Raw genomic sequence first — 20,081 nt, 5'->3', positions numbered from 1 at the left:
CAAAGCGAAATCATATTGGCCGCTTTTTTGCGCCATTTTACCTGTAGATATCCAAAGCGAAATCATATTGGCCGCTGGATTCCTCCGTTCACGTTGAGGCGGTAGTTCTTGAGCTCGTATGAGCGTAGTCCCACCCGTCCAGTTCGGTTGTAAGTACAGGTGAATGGGATGTACACATCAGAAACACGGGTTACGACACCATACTCTCGCTCGGTCACTGGGTGCTGTAAAACTCGAAAGTGGCATCTTCCTGTAAGTTTTAATGAGAGTGAGAGAGAGAGAGAGAGAGAGAGAGAGAAAATATATATATAGAGAGAGAGAAATAGAGAGAGAAAGAGAGAGAGAGAGAAAGAGAGAGAAAGAGAGAGAAAAGAGAAAGAGAGAGAGAGAGAAAAAAAAGAGAAAGAGAGAGAAGAGAGAAGAGAGAGAGAGAAAAGAGAGAAGAGAGAGAAGAGAGAGAGAGAGAGAGAGAGAAAAAAAAGAGAGATCTGTAATAATTTTCACATTGGGATCTTTCAGTAAGTTTAAAAAATATGAGAAAGAATAAGATTAAGAGTATAGACGTATATTTAATTCTATCTAGATTGATAAAGAATGAATTTATTATCTTTCACATGAATGTCTACAGTATTGCTGTAATACTCGAAACTGGAATCTTTCTGTAAGTTTTAAAGAGTCAGAAGAGAGAGAAAGAGAGAGAGACCTGTAATTATTCTCAAAACTGGAACCTTTCCCTGAGTTTTAGATATAGAAGGAAGAAAAAGAATAAAAGTATATTTATAATAGTGATGATAATCCGTTCTTGTATACCGCATAACACATTATGTTATAAAGTCTCTATGCGTTTCCAAAGAGCTTTGGACATTTTTATGTTAATTATGTTTCTAGATTATTAATGAACTAATGAATCTGTCATCTTTCACATGAATGTGAATGTTTACATATTGCCATGCAACTCGACAACAGTATTGCTGAAATACTCGAAGATGGAATCTTCCGGTAGTTTTACCCCCCCCCCCCCCCCCCCCCCCCCCCAAAAAAATACAAACTAGAAATGCATGTTTGTACAGATTGTTTCTATATATATAGATAGCTTAGACAGATAACGATATGTGATTGGTCCAGAGCTCGTCACGTGATATCAATTGCGAGGGTCGTAATTGTTATATTTTCCTGGCTGGTCACTTCCAGTGTTATATTAGCCACCTGGTGAAATGAATATATTTTTAATCAATGCATGTCGCCCTCTTGAGGGCTGTATGTCACCAATTACACAAATTACACCAATACCGAGGGTCAATGTTTTTCCCCATAGTCTTAATTTGTTTCCAAATTTGTTCCCCCCCCCCATTTTTTTCTTTCTAAGATTTGTTTTTAAAATTGTTTTTTCCTCCCAATAGGCCTAATGCTTTTTTCTAAGAATTTTATTTTTCCAATTGTTTTTTCCGTTGAAATTATTTTTTCCCTAATTATCTCGTAGTATTTTTGTTTCTCACCATTTTTTTTGCAAATTTTGTTGTCTCCGAAAAAAAAAGGGAATTTTTCAAAAATAAAAAATGAAAAAATAGACCCCCCCCCCCCTTAAATTTTTAACCAAGGCTATCTGATATATGCGCGCTTCTGGAAAATATGGTCATGAGGGAAAATATAACTCCCTTCAGCGGTCCAAAGAATGCTATATTACACCCCCTGCCAATCAATATCTGTATAATATAAATGGATTTTGTCATCCTCCGCACCATGTAACCAATAGAAAAGAACTGATTGTCCTTCAGTTTGATAACGGTGTTTAATATATTCAATTTCAGAACACTGTGAACAAACAGACATCACACACCTAAATCTACAAAAGTTTATTAAAGGTTATAACAAGTTTTGGTATGGGTCATGAAATTGGTTCGAATAAAAATATTGGAAGCATATGCTATCCTATAAAAGTCAATGTTCGTTTTCGCGGTTGAAATCGAGTCTAAAGTTATGAAATATAAATAATAAACCCTTTATGCTGTATAGCTCCCTCTCAAGGTCAAGATATTAATTAAGCCATAAAACAACGTTTCTTGACTTAAATGGACCAATTGGCTTTTTCCGTTTGGGAAATATATATCACAACTACATATTCTGAGATTTTCATGGTCGCAGCTATTGTTGTATGGCCGTAAGCGCTATTTGAACATTTTCAAATTTACCGGGAGCACCGGTAAATTTTTATAGTCAATTTTACTCAAAAGCAGAAGTGTTTGAGGGGCTAAATTTTCTAGTGCTTATAATACATCCACAGGGGCATCCAATACATCAAAATTGTACAGAATCACTATCCAGCCAATTTTCAAAATTTCCCAAAACTTTGTATTACCTTTAACTGCATTGTCACAGTGTGATAATTATCTACAGTTTGTCACAGTGTGTCACGAGCTAGACCGCGACCACAGTGAGATTACAGTACTAAATTAAGTGTTAAAACAGTGTAAACACAGGATGAAAAGAGTATTCAGTTTTTAAAACAAATGTGAACACAGTGTGAATAGAGTGTTCAGATTAAAAAACAATGTGAGCACGGTATGGACAAAGGATTCGCTGTGAACAAAGTCAATGTGAACACCACGTAAAGTGTGTTTACAGTGTAAAACAGTGGGAACACAGTATGAAGAAACTGTCCACAGCATAAAAACAGTGTAAATGCAACTATAAACAGAGTGTTCACAGTGTACACAATTCTTCCGGTATTGAAGACAAAGTAGATAAGTACAGCTGTATACATAAAGGTGGGTAATGTGAGCACACTATGAAATTCTTTCTTTCTTTTTTCCAACTTACACTCCTATCATTGTTACATGACGTCAGATTGGTGGAGATAACAATGGCCATTCCATCTGTGGAGATAACCCCCTGGCAATTTTCATCGTTCATGAGCTGGAGGTCGGTCCCGACGGTCGCACCGCCGAGACGCTCCAGAGGAACTCGCACTGACATGCTGGTGGGCGAGCATTCGAGGATGATAGCAGCAACTACAGGGGGTGTGAACAAATAATAAGTAATTGCCAGTGGTATTACTTTGAAGGGCGTCAACATACTTTAAAGTCAAGACGTCACATGCAATACGTATATTCCAATTTCAATGATATATGAGAAAGGGCATAATTTTCTTTCAAAACATTACAACAACAAGAGCAATGCTTTTAACTTACTACAAATAAAGCTTTAGATTTGGGGTAGGGGTAATTGTACGTGTGCCCCACCTCCTCAAATCTCACACACATCTAGATCAGTCCCCTCTAAACTCGTACTGATTGCAGGGCTTCCAGGGAGAACAGAGGGACGTTTAAAAAAACTTGTCATCAGTGACAAATGACAGTTTTTGTTATAAGCTCCTGAAATCCTTGCTTCTGATTGGTTATCAACAGATTTGTCACTCAATTTTGTCATTTGTCATTGAAAAAAGGCTTTGTGAAACGGGTCCTTGGCTGTTTTGGGGTAGTTCAAAGGCACATTATTTTGTGGAAATTCGGGTGGCCAGGGTATTTATGAATAGTATACGAAATTATTTGAAACATGCCATTAAAGGTCACTGGAAGGTCAGTGTCCAAGGCTACCCTGGGCATGCTGGGTAAACAAACATAATAATATATATATATATATATATATTTTTTTGTTTTTAAATACTATAATAAGTATTGTTGTTGTAATATTATTATTATTTTTATTAGTAGTAGTATAGTAGTATCATTAGGTGGTCTGTCGTTCGACAGATCACCTATTGTTTTCGTCAGAATTTTCTTTATTATTATTTATTCTTTATTAGGTGGTCTGTTGTCAACAGACCACCTATTGATTTCGTCAGAATTTTCTTTATTATTATTATTATTTATTCTTTATTTTTATTTATTTCTTCCCGTTTTTTGTTTATCGGTTAACTCAAGATCGGTTGTGTTAATTTCTTTCAATTTCAAGACAGTAATAGGTCATTGTCATGAGACGTGACAGGAACATTTTCAAGGTCATCAGGTTATCGTGACGTCATCCAGGCGCCATTTCGTGAAATCACGTTATCCATCATATCTTTATGATGCATAAGCAAAGGTCATTCATATTCATATCACATATACTTAAGGTCAAGGGTCAACAGGTCATGTCATCAAAGGTCACATAAAGGTCATGACGCGCGCGTACGCGTGCGTCAAAATTTTAGAATGGTCAAAATCACCTAACTATTAAAGGAGAGTACGAATCAGGTCATTTTAAGCATTTCAAAATTTTCCGTCCGTAAGTGTCCCCGCGCGCGTTGCGCGCGCTCAAAGCGCGTGGAAAAGGTCAAATTCAAATTTTTTACATGATTTAGATTCCTCTTACCGTTAATGACAATTTACATTAATTTTAGTCACCCTTGACCTTTCATAAGGCCGTGAGCGCGCGTCAAAGATCAAAATCCGCGCGTGCTGCTATGGGCAATATAATGCAAATTTGATCAAAAACATGCCAATTTAAAAATCAAAATAGCTCTTCAGATAGTCCATTCACCCCAACTTTTATATCATGGTTAGAAAAAGCATGAGTTGGAGATATGATTTCATGTCTCATTTGACCCTCAATTAACTCATGACGTCATCATAATGGCCTCCGAACTCATAATTTTAATTTGCATATTATGACGTCAGCATATTTTTGGAAAATTGATTGTATCTCTGTAAATATTGATCAATTTTCTTTCAAATTTTGATATGTTCTACCTGAGAATATTCTCTACAAATACAGTCACCACAAAATTTCATTTTGACAAAGGTATCATGGCGTTTTTTGCGATTAAAGGAGGCATGTCAAATTTTCACATTTTGCGTGTATTCTCTATGGGACATGACTTTTTCTCAATCTGGTTTCTACATTCTCGTCTTTCGCGAGCAATATCTCCGTCGTTTTATCTTTGTTTACGCTGAGCTTTGAGTATGTTGTAGCTGAGAAAATAAGCTATCATAAGTGTGCCCTTTATTTTTCGATCAGATGCCGGGATCATGCTCATATTTCACTTACAAAGTGGGATTTGATAATTCCATTTTCCGTTTACGTGTAATCTCTATGGGAAATGTTTTGGTATATCGGTAACGCACTTGACTTCCGACCTCGAGGTCCCTGGTTCGAGTCCGGGCGTCTCCAACAATTTTTTTTCTTCACTTTTTTTTCTTTTTGACCTTTCACTGTACCATCTCCTTTGAATATTAAAACACGTAGAATCGCAAATAATGTAATAAACAACCATATTTACTTTATTATTACCCTATTATCACTAGATCCATTACTTTTGACGTGTAATCCTTTTGGGAGATGACTTTTTCTCAAATCTGGATTCTACATTCTTGTCTTTTGCGAGCAATATCGCCGTTATTTCGGCTTGGTTTTTGTCGATTTTTGAGTATGTTGTAGCTGAGACTATACGCTATCTAAATCTTCTCTAATTTTGTTCAGTCTGATGTCATCGTGGTCTGTTGATGATAATCATCAACATCATCATCATCATCGTCATCACCATTACTATCAAGATCATCATCATCATGATCATCATGATGATCATCATTGTTTACATGTCTATATAACTTCTCCCTTTCTCAATATAGTAAATATTATAATCTCTCATAAGACTTGAAGACAGACCACCTAATTCGTCCCCATGACGAATTAAATTTCTAGTTTTTATTTATTTCTTCCCGTTTTTTGTTTATCGGTTAACTCAAGATCAGTTGTGTTAATTTCTTTCAATTTTAACACAGTAATAGGTCATTGTCATGAGACGTGACAGGAACATTTTCAAGGTCATCAGGTTATCGTGACGTCATCCAGGCGCCATTTTGTGTAATCACATTATCCATCATATCTTCATGATGCGTACTCAAAGTTCATTCATATTCATATCACATATATTTCAGGTCAAGGGTCAACAGGTCATGTCATCAAAGGTCACATAAAGGTCATGACGCGCGCGTATGTGCGCGTCAAAATTTAAAATTGCTCAAAATCACTTAACTACTAAAGGAGAGTACGAATCAGGTCATTTTAAGCATTTCAAAATTTTCCGTCCGTACTTGTCCCCGCGCGCGGTGCGCGCGCTCACAACGCGCGGAAAAGGTCAAATTCAATTTGTTTACATGATTTGGATTCCTCTTACCGTAAATGACAATTTACATTAATTTCAGTCACTCTTGACCTTTCATAAGGCCGTGAGCGCGCGTCAAAGTTCAAATTCCGCGCGTGCTGCTATGGGCAATATAATGTAAATTTGATCAAAAACATGCTACTTTATAAATCGAAATAGCTCTTCAGATAGTCCGTCGACCCCCAATTTTTATATCATAGTTGGAAAGAACATGAGTTGGAGATATGATTTCATACCCCCCTGACTCGTACAAAGTGAAACAAAATCTTCATATTTGCATCTAAACTAAAGAAAATGTATTTTGTTGATGACGTCAGATTTCGATATGTTGTAGCTGAGATAATTCTCTATCAGAAATATGACATTTATTGTTCATTTAGATGACGTCATCATACTGAAATATTCGATTAAATGCGACAATGCATAATTTGTCATATTTGCGTGTTATGTCTATGGGAGGTCACTTTTTTCAAAACATGAATCTGCATGACAATGTGTTTTGACCAGTATCTCGGTTGTTATTCAACAGTTTTCTCCCAAATTTTAGTATGTTGTAGCTGAGACTATTTGCTATCTAAATATTTTCCTCATTTTTTCAATCAGATGTCAGGATCATGCTCATACTCATCATCGTCATCATCATCAATATCATCATCATCATCATCATCATCAATGTCACCATCATCATCATCATCATGGTCTGAAGATGATTATCATTGTTTACATGTCATATATAATTTCTCCCATTCTCAAATCTATCATGAGACTTAGACAGACCACCTTATTCGTCTTCGTGACGAATTAAATTTCTAGTTATTATTATTAATATCATAATTTTTGTTCATTATAACTTTTATCATTATCATCATTACATTTACTGTTCTTATCATTCTCCTTCTTCTAATAATAATCATTATAATCATAGTTATTATCAAATATGCCATATCATTATAATCGTTTATATATTATTATCAATCTTGTCAGTGTTGATATTATAACTATTGCGATTATTATTGCTATTATTATCATTATGCCTATTAGACTCATTATTATTATAATTATTATCATTATTTTTGTTGCTGTTGTTGTTGGCGACTTGTTGATCATGTTTATTCAATATAATTTGAAGTGTTATTTTAAAATGCACTAAACTATAATGATGTTGATTTTTTTCATATGAGTTGTATGTACATTTGTTGAATGTTTATTTAACATTTATTTGCTACACCTGTGAATGATGGAAATTATCTATATAAAAAAAAAAAAAAAAAAAGTTATCATTATTACTGAAAATCCTCCAAACCTGTTTTGACTGTCACGGGTCCAATAGGGGACAGCTCATAATCCTGACTGAGGAGAGCTGCCACGTTCACGTTGTACATGCGGTCTGGCAATAAATTATCGATGGAGGCGCTGTTTGCATTACCTCCGTATACGAGTTCTAAAGGAATGGATAAATAAAATTAATTGAGTAACTGATTGAATTAGTTAGAAATTAACCAACGAACAACCAACTCCCTGTAACAAAGAACAAACAAGAAATAGGTCTAATCGAACGCCGTTAATGTCCGTATTCATTAATTAAGTAAATTACGATTTGTTATGGTAATTGTGAAGGTTAACGTACTAATCCCTTAGCGTTGGCGTCAAAGTGCCCTAGCCCTGCCTCCGACAAAATCCAATCTGTCATACGTACCTTAAGAATATACAAAAGACGAATGTGCCCAACCATTAATTTGGGGTTCCACATATGGGGCCTGCAAAATATTGCTTAATTATTAAACATTCGCCACTCTTGAATTTTGTCAATTTCCAGAACACTTTAAAATTTAAAATTAAAGAGAAGGTAAAGTTCCGGGGAGAGGTGAACAATAATTTGTGAGCGTTATGATTGTTGTTAATATGCAAGTGTGAAAGATCATCAGATATACAATTTTCCCTGAAAAGCATGGCTCTTCAAATACCTTCATATTCTAAATATGACAAGAAACAGCTTATACATGAGGCCCCATTTTTATGCCACATGATTGAGTCCCATATACATCTTTTTGTGTACAGTGCGTGTTACTTTGCAAGACAGGGCCAGATTTCTTATCATATTAATGACTCCAAAACTTTGCAGTACACACCAATACTTATATGATACATGATCAACTTGTTCTGATCGCCTCCACACCGTTTCTTTCACAATGCAATCGCATGGCCAGACTCAACTTTAATTCGAATTTTGGATAACTTAACAGTCTAATATTCATCTGAACAGATCTGTTATGCAACATGTTTTAAATGCCTACTTGATGTTACGAAATAGAAAACAATATCGACACCTCATGTGAAAGATTTTTTTATTTACTTCGATATTACATCTTCACGTATTTTCCCTGTTTCATCAAACTTGTTATCAATAACAATTGCTTACATTTCTATGACAAACTTGCTCTCAGCCAATGAAATGCCACGATTTCAGTAGCTTATCACAGTTATTGAAACTTGCTATGGATAACAAGTTTCATGAAACAGGGTCAATGTTCCCTTTTCTGTTGTTTTCTCTATTTTCCTGGTCTAAAACTAGTCCAGGGGTGTTTCACAAAGACTAAGATCGACTTTAAGTTGGACTTAACTATGACAGGCCTTTCATGCCACTGGTCGCTGTCACCAACGGTCTCTCAATTATGATATTTAGATAATATATTTTCTTTCAATAATGAACTATCATAAAAGGTAAATTCTGTAGATTTGTGACCACGATTCGCACGCCCCTTGAGAGACCAATGCCAGGAATGGTTAGAGGAACTAGTGGCATGAACGTCCTGCCATAGTAAAGTCCAACTTAAAGTCGATCTTAGTCTTTGTGAAACACTCCTGAGGTATACAATGCCCCGGTAATATAACTTGTGAAATCACTGATTAACGAGATTTTATTTTTATTTATGGACCAGTGATGGGAAGATGGACTTTGGTTTTTAGGTAGAATCAACATTATCAACTGTAAACAGATAAGCAATTAACAAATAATTGATTAGCGGCTCGATTGACTTTGTCCTAAATCAGGGCAGGCGATAACAAAACAGGATCCTGCTAAAGTTACTAGACCTTTTATTCAAAGAAAGGCAGAACCAAATTGACAATTGACTTTGGTTTAACCTCAATGTAATTTTTTTACAAAGTCAATGCTTTTTTTTTCATCAGCGGGGCTAAACTGTCCGAAGGTTCATATAAATAATGACAATCTTAGTAGACACCGCCATTTTTCTACTCCCGAAAACCCCCATCTTTCTCTTTCTCTTTCTCACATTTCTTTTCCCTTTTTTCATTCCCTCTGTCGTCACCTTTCTCCCTCGTGTTATCGATTTGTACTGTTTCTTTATTCTGTTTGCGTATCTTTGTTTGTTTTTTATAATTAGAATTTCATTTCAAATTTAAAATATTTGAAACAAAAATCAAAATGCATTTAAATCACACTTGGTACTAATAGGGTAATAAAATCAAATTTTCTGTTTTGGAAAAAAAAGAAGAGTACTTTCATCAATTTTGTTTTGTTTTCGACTATGTGATAACAAATATCTCAAAGAGAACACAAATTTATAAGTTGGGCCAGGCAAATGATTACTTTTCGGTAGATTTTCCAATATATAAAACTCGAAACTCTAATTTTTCGTTTTTCGACCGTGGTCACCTGATACTTACCGGAACTGACGTCAGCGTTGTCTTCATCAGCCAGCCAATACTGAACTCTGTAACCGACTACGTCACAGCTTGTCTCTGATTGTGTCCACGTGACCAGCATGCTTGTTTGTGTAGCGACGACGGCAAGATCACTTGGGTTAGCGTCCTGGAGTTGGAAATCTTTAAAAATAAACGGTCATGATATTATCAGGAGGGTGTTTCACAAAGATCCTAAGTTGAACTTAACTCTAAGTTGGACTTAACAATTATGGAAAGCCGTTAGCATCTATGAAAATATTTTGTAAAAGTTATTTTAAAAGGCATAACATGTTGATTGAAAACATTCATATTTTGCGGAATTTATATTGGAAAGAAGAAGATAAAAGAAGAAAAAAGAAGGAGAAAAAGAAGGAAAAAGGGATGAAGAGAGATGAGGAGGAGAGGTAGGGGGAGGGGGTTGGAAGAGGAGGAGGGGGGAATGAGGAAGTCGAAGACCCCAAAGCTGAGCTCGCATTGGAATCTCTTATGTCAAATATATGCATATTAATGAGCAGTAATAAGTACGTAAAAAGATCATAATATCATTTGTCTCTTCCGGCTCGAATTATACATATTACAAGCGAAACAACTTTGAAATCAGCATGAATTGAACATAAAAACACCATACCTTTTGGAGATATTTCGCATATGTAACTTAGTGCTTTGTCACAAACGAGAGATACAAGATCACCGGTGGGTTGGAGAGCCGCGCAGTCCAGACGACCGTTGCCAGGGGAACCGGCCTCCCAGAGATCGTTCTGCCAATCGGTCGATTCTGTGCAATCGACCCAGCGCCATTCGCCCTCTACGGACTGATCCGAATAGCCTGTATTAAAAAGACGATTTGAAACAAAGAGGTGCGATTTCTGCTTAACTATTACCCAGTTGTCCAAAGTGTAATGCTTTATACATTGACAAGACAGTATAATACAACTACGAGACTACTGAGTAATGCTACTCATTGCGGATATAGTATCTTTTGATCCCTTGTTGACTAAAATTGCGAGACAAACGAATGTCACTTGCGATATTATTTTCGATAATGGTAATATTTCTCTTTTACACATTATTTGGGTTTGTTCGCTTTGCATAATTTTCACTGCACTCACGCGGTGACCAGATGGATGGGCAAATAATGTGAATGAACCTGTTAGTAACAAATACAGTTTTGAGACAATAACGTGTAAAGTTACACTATTCTTAAACCTTTGGCAATTTTGCACATCTTACCCCCCCCCCCCCTAAAAAAATTAAAAAAAATAAATAAAAAAATCTTACAACTTGAGGACGGCCGGTTTCAAATTTACGGCAAACATTTGAAATTTATGAAATCATATCACCGTAAGCGGCCTGCAGCATTACTATGCACCATTCATTTTACATGTGCATAATGTACAGTAATCATTATTCTCGTGCCCCGCGTCAAATCAGTCGTTGACGCCGGGCTGACGCAGCCTTGTGCCATACAATTGGCGCAATCATGCGTCAGTCCAATGACGCATCGTGCACAACGGGCATTACAAGCCATCTTAACTTACCGACCCACCACGTCATGTTGGGGTTGATCTCCGCCGACCTCATTGTTAGGAAATCAAGTTCAGCCTGGTCATTGACGATGACGAGATCGGAGTCGGCCACGTTGTCGCATGTTCGTCTTCCGGTCGACCACCAGGAGCCGAGGTCGAGGTCTCTGAAGCGGTAGCAATGGCCGTTGGGACCAAGCTCGTAGTTGTCGGGACAAGTGGCTAGTGTGAGTTGAAGAATGAAATGCAGTTATAAAGATGTGCCACTTTCAAAAGATCCAATAAACCATACTTCTCCCCTCAATAGTATAATGTATATATTTCTTGTCATATTTTGTAATTTTGTTAGCGCTAAGGCACTTTTGTATCAGCGCAAAGAAAAACAAAATCGATATCATTGATAAAATGTTTACACATGTCCTGTCGGATAGGTTCCCTTGGCAGATTTGGTCCTGTCACCAAACCTGCTTAGGGAACCGTTTCTGCCTTGACATCAGTGTAACCCAATCGTGATAATTTGGAAAACCAGACTCCCCTTACCCCTTTAAAACCCAATGGACATATTTTCAGAAGGGCGCTGATCCTGTGTTAGATATTTTCAAACATACCAGTTATATCAACCTTCTTTTCTTCAAATTAATAAAATGTCCAGAGAGACGTGGTGGATGACTTTTTAATGCTTCTCAGATATTTACTTAGAAGAACTAAATTACCTTATTCTTTACTTGCTTATCAGCAAATTTTGAATTTTAGGAAGGTTGTGCACTACCTTTTTTACAAACCCTAGATCCGCCCGGTTATGCCTCAGTAACATCTTTGCGTATTGGCTTGCGTATTGCTGCATATTTATGGCAAGCCGTTTTAACATTTATTCCTATTTTCTTTATATCAAGAAATCGAATTCCTAATATCAAAATTTCAATTCTTGATATCAAGAATTACCACTGCTTTACAATAAAAAAAAAAAAAAAAAAAAAAAAAAAAAAAAAAAAAAAAAAAAAAAAAAAAAAAAAAAATCAGTTTTTGATATCAAGAAATAGTAATGAATGTTAGAACGGCTTGCCATAAATAAGCGGCAATACGCAAACCAAATACACGAAGGTGTGACTGAAGCACTAGAAACAACCAGATCAAAACTGGCATGACTTACTTGTACCAAGCACAGACAGAGCGGTGCTGAATCCGTAGCACCCATAGCTGACCGTGCAGGTCGTCAGTTCAAACAGGTAGGTAGTAGCGGGAGAGAGACCGCTAATAACGACGTCAGTGTTAAGCGCCCCTACGAGATCGATTGCGATAAAATCGCCTTCGGCTGTGGTATTGTAACGGATCTATTTAAAAGGATTAAAATACAAGTAATATCTCTTTTTTAGGGGTTGTGTGTGTGCATGCGTATGTTCGTGAGGGTGTGTGTGTGTGCGCGCGTGTGAAGTACCCTGACCATGGACTAATATGAGAATACACACCTTTAAAGGTGCTATGTCCCTTTTGCAGCCAACCTCAAATTCTGTAGAACTTTGCAGGAATTATGAATATGTCACGTATGTCCTATCTGTGAAATTTAAACGTTAACATTGTCCTCATATTCAAATTATGCAAGGAAACCCGTTTACTTGCTAGACTTCACTGTCAGACACTATTGAGTGACTGACTGGCTTTTTATCTTCTTGGGTAATAACATACATGCAAAGAGTTGTAAAGGGTACATGAGCATTTATCTACATCAATAACCCACTTCTTGTGATGGCCAAGATTAAACTGATTGAATCTTTGTGCAGCATAAAACGTACGACCATTCGGTACAATTGTCTGAAAATAAAGACTATTACTTTTGGGCTCTATAGCCCTAAAGTCGATTTGACAACTAATAGTCGTTATTTTCCCACATAAAGACATTTTCAAGCCCCACCTTTTTTTAGGGAAGTTCTAAGTTAGTATTATCTTTCAAATGCAGTTGGAATTTAACTTTTTCATTTTTTTGGCCTGCAAATGGGACATAGTATCTTTAAACCGTGGACACATATCAACCGAGGACGTCCACGGTTGTTTTTAGACGTAATGTGGTGTGTGTGTGTGTGTGTGTGTGTGTGTATGAAAACTTATACATGGCTTCAAGCAGGGACGTGATAGAGAAGGACTGGAATCAAGCCGCTCTCCTTTGACCCCATGCTCCAAGCCGCCGAAAAGTTATGCGCTAATCTTCAACTGTTGGTGGTGAGATAAGAGAGCGCATGACATTTCAGGATTTAGAATTCCTACATCAGAAAATGGTATCACAGCAACTGTTCGCTGTCCCTTCCAATGATTTCTCATCCATTGTTGAATGTGTAAAGAGTAGAACAAGCGAACACAAACTTGTGTAATTTCATCCTTTTTTAAACTTGAAAAATACAAAAAAACACGCGAAAACACGCATTAGCAAACTTAATGTTGTTGAAGATTGTAAATCATGGATCAAATAACGGGACATTAAAGCATGCACAAATTAGCGCATCATCCTAAAATATTGAGTTTTTGACAAGATGTAATTTTTCTTTTACCAACTCTGGCACACAAATGAAAGGAAGGATGGAGTTCTAAATTTGAAAATTTGTTTGATGTACTATTCCCAATAAAATCCCCATATAAAGTTTTTGATTTACACTGAAATTTTGCCGGTAATTTAATATTTTGTAATACATGTAAAACTGGTGCCAGGCTTCCGAAAGTCTTCGCAGTGGAAGCGCGGTTCGGAGCATGGAACTTCAAAGCCAAGTGGAATGTTACACATCCCATTGTTATGCTTTAGAACTCAAGAATGCGTTTGAATAAATTACAAGAGTTTCGTCTCCTTTTCTTTCACCTCCCTGCTTCAAGTCACACCACAACAAATCTGTTACAAGCAAAAGCACAGCGGCGTAGCTGGGATTTTTGCATACCATACCAAAAAAATATTAACTGGTCAAAGCTTGTCTTGCATTGAAAATGGCAGTGTCCCTCGGGGGATGTGAGTTGGTGACTTGGTCTAGCGGTTCACCTACTAACAGACCCTGAGGGACCCCGGTTCGAAACTGCATGAGTCACGAGTTTCAGATGGTGGTGCATATTATAAGGTCGGCCGCCAGACGTTAATCATATCTGATTTGAAACACGTCTGTAAAAACGAAATTAAACAACCACACCCAATATCATTACGCACGCACATACACACACACACACACACACACCACCCCCCTCTCTCTCTCTCTCTCACACACACACACACACATACACGCACACACACACATAAGCACACCCATTGCAGGACTAACCGTATATCCGGCAACGTCGCATGCATATTCAGAAACGTTGAAAGACAAAGAAACTTCATCATCGTCGATGGAAATGACTTGGAAATTCGACGGGTAACAGTCGGAATCCACATAATCTGAAATGTAAAATTAAAAAAAAATTAAAAAGCTTGTTGGTTGAATCAAACTTGTTTTATCAGTAGCAGATCCAGAATTTTGTAAAAGAGGGGGAGGGAGGTTGGGGGGGGGGGGGGAAACATTATTCACAACTATTTGATGACAACTTCAGATTTTTTTTTTTTTAAGTTATCAAATTTAAAGGGAGGAGGGGAAACATTCACGAAGTTGTGTGCCAAAAGTCAGCCATTTGGGTATATATTAATATTCAACAATAATAAAAGTAATTATTATAATAATAATATGAAAAATATTGATTAGAAAAATGATAATTACAACAAAAACAATAGTATTAATGAAAAAAATAATGTGAATAATTATGATAACAATAATGTTGATAATAATAATAATTTAAAACAATTATTAAAACAAAACAGTGATAACATTATTATCATTAATAAAATATTTATCATTGGTGTTGTTGGCGTTGTTTTTGGTGTGGTTGTTGTAATCATTATCATCATTGTAATTACTATTAAACATGAACACTAATACCTTTTCGGGTGATTTCGCAGACATAACGTCTGGTATTAAAGCAGGCATCATCATTGTATTTCCCATCGGTTAGATTCATGTAGGCGCAGTGGCTGTCGTCCCGGTTATTCGGCGCACCGAACTGCCAGTTGGTGTCGGCAAAATCGGTATCCGCACCGCAATCCACCCATGTCCACACGCCGTTGATGGCGCCATCGTAATAGCCTAAAAATAGGGTGAAAAAACTCGCGAAATTAGAACGAAGATATCCACACAGTTCAGCGAGATCGAGAGTTTCATCTTGCTTGACAGCGTATCGGCAAAGACTTTTGATTTACAAATTTTAAATGTTTTTTTAAAGATAACATTTTGACCCGATCCTTACTTGTTTCCATACTTAACCCATACTTCTCTGTCTGTCTGTCTCTCTCTCTCTCTCTCTCTCTCTCTCATAAACAACACCTACACACACAGACACACATACACACACACCACCAGTGACTCTCTCTCTCTCTCTAATAACCCACACCTACACACACAGACACACACACCACCTCCCTCTCCCTCTCTCTTTCTCTCTATCTGCTTCTTTTACGAAATTATGGCAGCACAACTCACCTATCCACCAATCACTGGAATCGTTGCCCTTCATGGCATTGATCGTCTGGAGGACGTAGTCGTTCTCCGCCTGGTCATTGATCACGACAATATCACCATCGGCGACGTCAGTGCAGTCGTAGCGGGCGCTGAACCAATCGGTGGGCGTGTCCACGAACTTGTAGCAAGTATCGTTCGACGGGTTGTAACTGTATCCGGTAGGGCAATCGACTAGGTTAGGTGGAGGGAAAGTGACGTAATCGGGTAATTCCATTTCTTTTATAATAATAATAATACTCAGTTCTTTTATAGCGCATAACACATTACAGGATAGCACGTCCCTATGCGCTTCAAATAGAAAGGAAAGAATTACAAGAACAAGTCATACACAATAGAAAATCCACTTAGAAGCAAAGAAGTACATGTAGTGTTGGACGCTGAGTTCATGAGTGTACAATTTTAACATTGAATAAATATGTTTTAAGAGAAACCTTAAACTTGTTTTATTATTGTGATTTCTCATGGAATCTGGAAGTGAATTCCATAAAACTGAGGAGGCGTGCATAAAAGAACGTTCACCGTATGTTTTTGTTGAGGTGGGAGGAACAATAAATAATGATTTTGAGCTTGATCTTAAAGTTCGAGTAGGCCGATATAATGATAAAAGTTCACATAATAGGGTGCAAAACAGTCGTCAATTATATAAACCCCTCCCCCTCTCCCTCTCTCTTACCTGTTCTCTATCCCTCTCTACGTGACCATGCCAAAATCGTTCAATGTCCCTCGTCTTCTACCCCTCCCCCTCTCTCTCTACTCTCTTTCTCCCTTTCTCTATTTCTCCCCTCACTTTTTTCGTCTTCCTAATGCATTCTATCCTATTCCCCATCTTCTCCTCTCGCACTAATGTCTCTCTTTCTATCTTCTCTATATTCTTGGCAACCCGCCTCTCTCTCTCTCTCTCTCTCTCTCTCTTTCTCTCTCTTTCTTTCTCTCACTCTCTCTTTCACATAATCAACTCCTCTTTACATTTCTCTCCCGGCTTTTTCTCGGTGTCTCTTGCTTCTAACCCTCGTCTACTTGTTTCTAACACCCTCCCCTTCGAGTTTTTTTCCTTTTCTTTCTATCTCTTTCCCTCGAATGCCTACCTCTTTCACATCTAGCCCTTTGTCAACTTAAGGTTAACGAAACAGAACTTACAGAATTCTTCATAAGTCAAACTGAATCCGGAACCGGTACCAGTGCTATCCGATGTGAATCGGATATTGAGGCCATTGTACCGGCTGTTGACATCATTGGGTAATTCTGAACCAGTAATAATCTGTTTGAAGAATAAAATAATCAAGAATGGAAAAAAAAAGATTTATCAGAAGTTTTGAGGCATTACATCAATAAAACTGAAAGTTTATTTTCCAATTTTGGATCAGATCAATCTTTTCGGCTTTAGCAACACTGACGACAAAGAAAAGACATTTTTGAAAAGTTGAATTTTATGCGAGTTACACGGAAGATGACTTGTTAAAAAGGGCAAGTTATTGAGATATTTTTGTTGCGTTACATAACAGAATGACCGGCACGTCTCTTTAGCGGAACAATTACTGCCATCAAGCCTTTTTAAACCTTAAGGCCCGAATTCACAAAGGAGGTTTGTCGACAAACCTAGGTTTATGTGCGTTATATGACGCGTTTCGACGAGTTTTTACAAGGTTTGTACAAACGCGTCGAAACGCATCATGACGCACATAAACCTATGTTTGTCGACAAACCTCCTTTGCGAATTCGGGCCAAAAAGTTTCCTATTCTTATATTCTAATACTTCGAATATGTGACCTAAGAAAAATATTTGTAGGCCGAGCTATCAAAAGGAAATAACACGATCACAAACGTTGTTGACAAATAAACTGATGGGATATTGTAATGCCTTATTGGAAAAATATTCGAATAACGAAATATGGCATTGTAATGTCCGTTCATTTATTGAAAGAACAAAGTTGATTTTTTTTTTTTTTGTTGCTATTATGTTAGTTTTTTTTCAAATATATTTTTAATATTTATTTATTTTTCCACTCAAATATCCAAAATTAAAATGACATATGTAAAACCATACGATATTACAATAAATAATAGAACAAATGAATTATACAAGTAACTATATACTGATAAGTATGTACGTAATGAAATAAGTTTACATAGTACATTTAGGTTTCAGAATAAGACAAAATATTTTATATTGCTTGAATTAACTGAGAGAGGAAAGGTTATGTAGTTAGTGTTGAAGCTTACGATATACGAAGTTCCGAAGTTGTCATCGACAAGGTCGGAGCCTCCGATGATGATTTTATCGTGCCCGAATTCTAAGTCGAACTCGGTGAAATGAATACGGACTCGGAATCCCCCGCGGACTTGGATAATCCACTGGCAATCGGCGTCGTTCGGGTAGAACCCGCCGGCGAGCTGCGGGGTCGAGATGACGCCATTCAGGTCTAAACGCGTGTCAATCAGGCAGGCATCTATGAAGAAGAAAAAAAGATACAGCCATTAAATAGCCTGTTACATTATTTCGTATCCGGAAAACTATCGCCTCTACCCGGACTACCAGGCCGGACAAAAAATACCGCTACGAAAATCATCATATGGAAATTGCACCAAGACAAATACCCTTGTCTCACATGTTACAACGAAGACAATAACTACCCCCGAACAATATATGTGTACGTTATATACAATTATGAAAGAGAGTTTTGATTTCATTCCGCGATTTCAGTTCGGAGTTCGAGAAATGGTACAAAAACGCGTGAAAATAATGATCCTCCGTGCAATAAAGTATATTATATACCTCACTTAAGTAATCCAGCAATCTGATTGGTCGAAATTGCATTCATAAACTTTAACTGTTCCCGAAAATTCCCGGTAACCATGGTTAAAAAACAGTTCAAAATCCCAATAACCATGGTTATTGGGAAAATAGGTCAGTCTCCATGGTTACCCCATAGGTTTACATGTTAAAAAATGGTCTGAGCGATCGAGGATACCGTACGTGTGCGAAGAATTGATCTTACCGACAATTTTATCTTGCATTGTTGACATTAAGACGAAAATAAACTTCCAAAAACAAAAAAACAACATCTGCAGATAGATCTTGATCTAAATTCGTGCCAATATGCATTGCAAAAGTAAAAGAAGGGCCTGTTTAATGGAGCAGCCGCGAAGCTTCCACCACGCGAAGCCGTTTTCAATCCATTTTAATGTATATATATATATATAAGAAAAAAACTGCTATGTATGGTAACAGAGCGCGATAGCCGAGCGGTTTAAGGCGGCGGTTTCCGTTACATCACCTTTGGTACGCAAGAATTCGAATCCCATTTTCGACAAAAGTTTTTTTTTTGGGGGGGGGGCATATAAAAGTATTAATGACTGCTTTAATATTCGAGAAATAGTTGTTTTTATACGCTCTCGGGAAGGTTACAATTGGGCTATTGCCCTCGGCACGCCTCGGGGCAATAGCACAATTCTAACCTTCCCTTTAGCGTATAAAAACAACTATTTCTCTCAAAGCAGTCATTAATACTATACAATATAAAACAATTTTTTTCGTACGGAGGATAATTATTTCTTGCGTTTTATATGATATATATATAATAAATAGCACTTTTTCACAAAAGGTAGATTAACACTTTTGACATGTTGGAAACTACACTATAAAGGTTGAATCTAGCGTGCACAACGGATTTATCTGACATCGTGGAAAAATAGTCATTCCTCGGCTCTTTAAAATGGTGATTTATTCTAGATTTGATAGTGCTTAAAAAGTAGATAGACATTAGTAAGCATGTCACCATTTTGGCTTACCGTCATCAAGCACGAGATCGATGTCGACTTCATTGGACATCACATCCTCGGCTGAGAATACGATCCAGAGGTCGCCATTGTAGGTGGAATAGGTCTGGTTCCTGACGTCATCGGTCATCAGCTTCAACCGGCTACCCAAATCGGTAGGAGCGGACCCGTAGCCGATCTCCAACATGTCATACAGGGATTCTGTTTGGAAAGAGAAACACAGTTAAGCAAACCTTTTCAGAAATCAAATCAATTCTAACGCCCGAGTGTATTGCTTATAGAAAACATGTTGAAATCATAAACTATTGAAATTGCCTCATGTTGATTTTTTGAGAATTTTTGCGACCGTGTTGAATT

At 37.2% G+C, this 20,081-nt stretch overlaps 2 protein-coding genes across 2 annotated transcripts in view; both read right to left on the bottom strand.

Moving 5' to 3' along the window:
- The window catches only part of LOC115927749 (zinc finger protein 93-like), a 6,116-nt gene extending 6,050 nt beyond the window's left edge, over window positions 1–66 (bottom strand). The window contains exon 1 of the mRNA XM_030993997.1: window positions 42–66. Within this exon, the coding sequence (XP_030849857.1) occupies window positions 42–66 (25 nt within the window). The remainder of the gene's footprint in view (window positions 1–41) is intronic.
- A 51-nt stretch (window positions 67–117) lies between these two features.
- Window positions 118–20,081, bottom strand: part of LOC115927485 (cubilin-like) — a 34,398-nt gene continuing 14,434 nt past the window's right edge. The window contains exons 9-21 of the mRNA XM_030993471.1: window positions 19,737–19,925; window positions 18,168–18,394; window positions 17,085–17,205; window positions 15,909–16,118; window positions 15,312–15,515; window positions 14,661–14,776; window positions 12,521–12,701; window positions 11,386–11,592; window positions 10,476–10,673; window positions 9,830–9,988; window positions 7,446–7,583; window positions 2,818–3,008; window positions 118–250 (exon numbers count right to left, since the gene is read on the bottom strand). Coding sequence (XP_030849331.1) covers window positions 215–250; window positions 2,818–3,008; window positions 7,446–7,583; window positions 9,830–9,988; window positions 10,476–10,673; window positions 11,386–11,592; window positions 12,521–12,701; window positions 14,661–14,776; window positions 15,312–15,515; window positions 15,909–16,118; window positions 17,085–17,205; window positions 18,168–18,394; window positions 19,737–19,925 — 2,177 coding nt within the window. The 3' untranslated portion in view covers window positions 118–214. The remainder of the gene's footprint in view (window positions 251–2,817; window positions 3,009–7,445; window positions 7,584–9,829; window positions 9,989–10,475; window positions 10,674–11,385; window positions 11,593–12,520; window positions 12,702–14,660; window positions 14,777–15,311; window positions 15,516–15,908; window positions 16,119–17,084; window positions 17,206–18,167; window positions 18,395–19,736; window positions 19,926–20,081) is intronic.

The sequence above is a fragment of the Strongylocentrotus purpuratus genome, unplaced genomic scaffold (genome assembly GCF_000002235.5).
Source record: "Strongylocentrotus purpuratus isolate Spur 01 unplaced genomic scaffold, Spur_5.0 spur5_scaffold_20, whole genome shotgun sequence".
Classification (NCBI taxonomy): Eukaryota; Metazoa; Echinodermata; class Echinoidea; order Camarodonta; family Strongylocentrotidae; genus Strongylocentrotus; species Strongylocentrotus purpuratus.
This window is presented reverse-complemented; position numbering and strand designations above follow the sequence as displayed.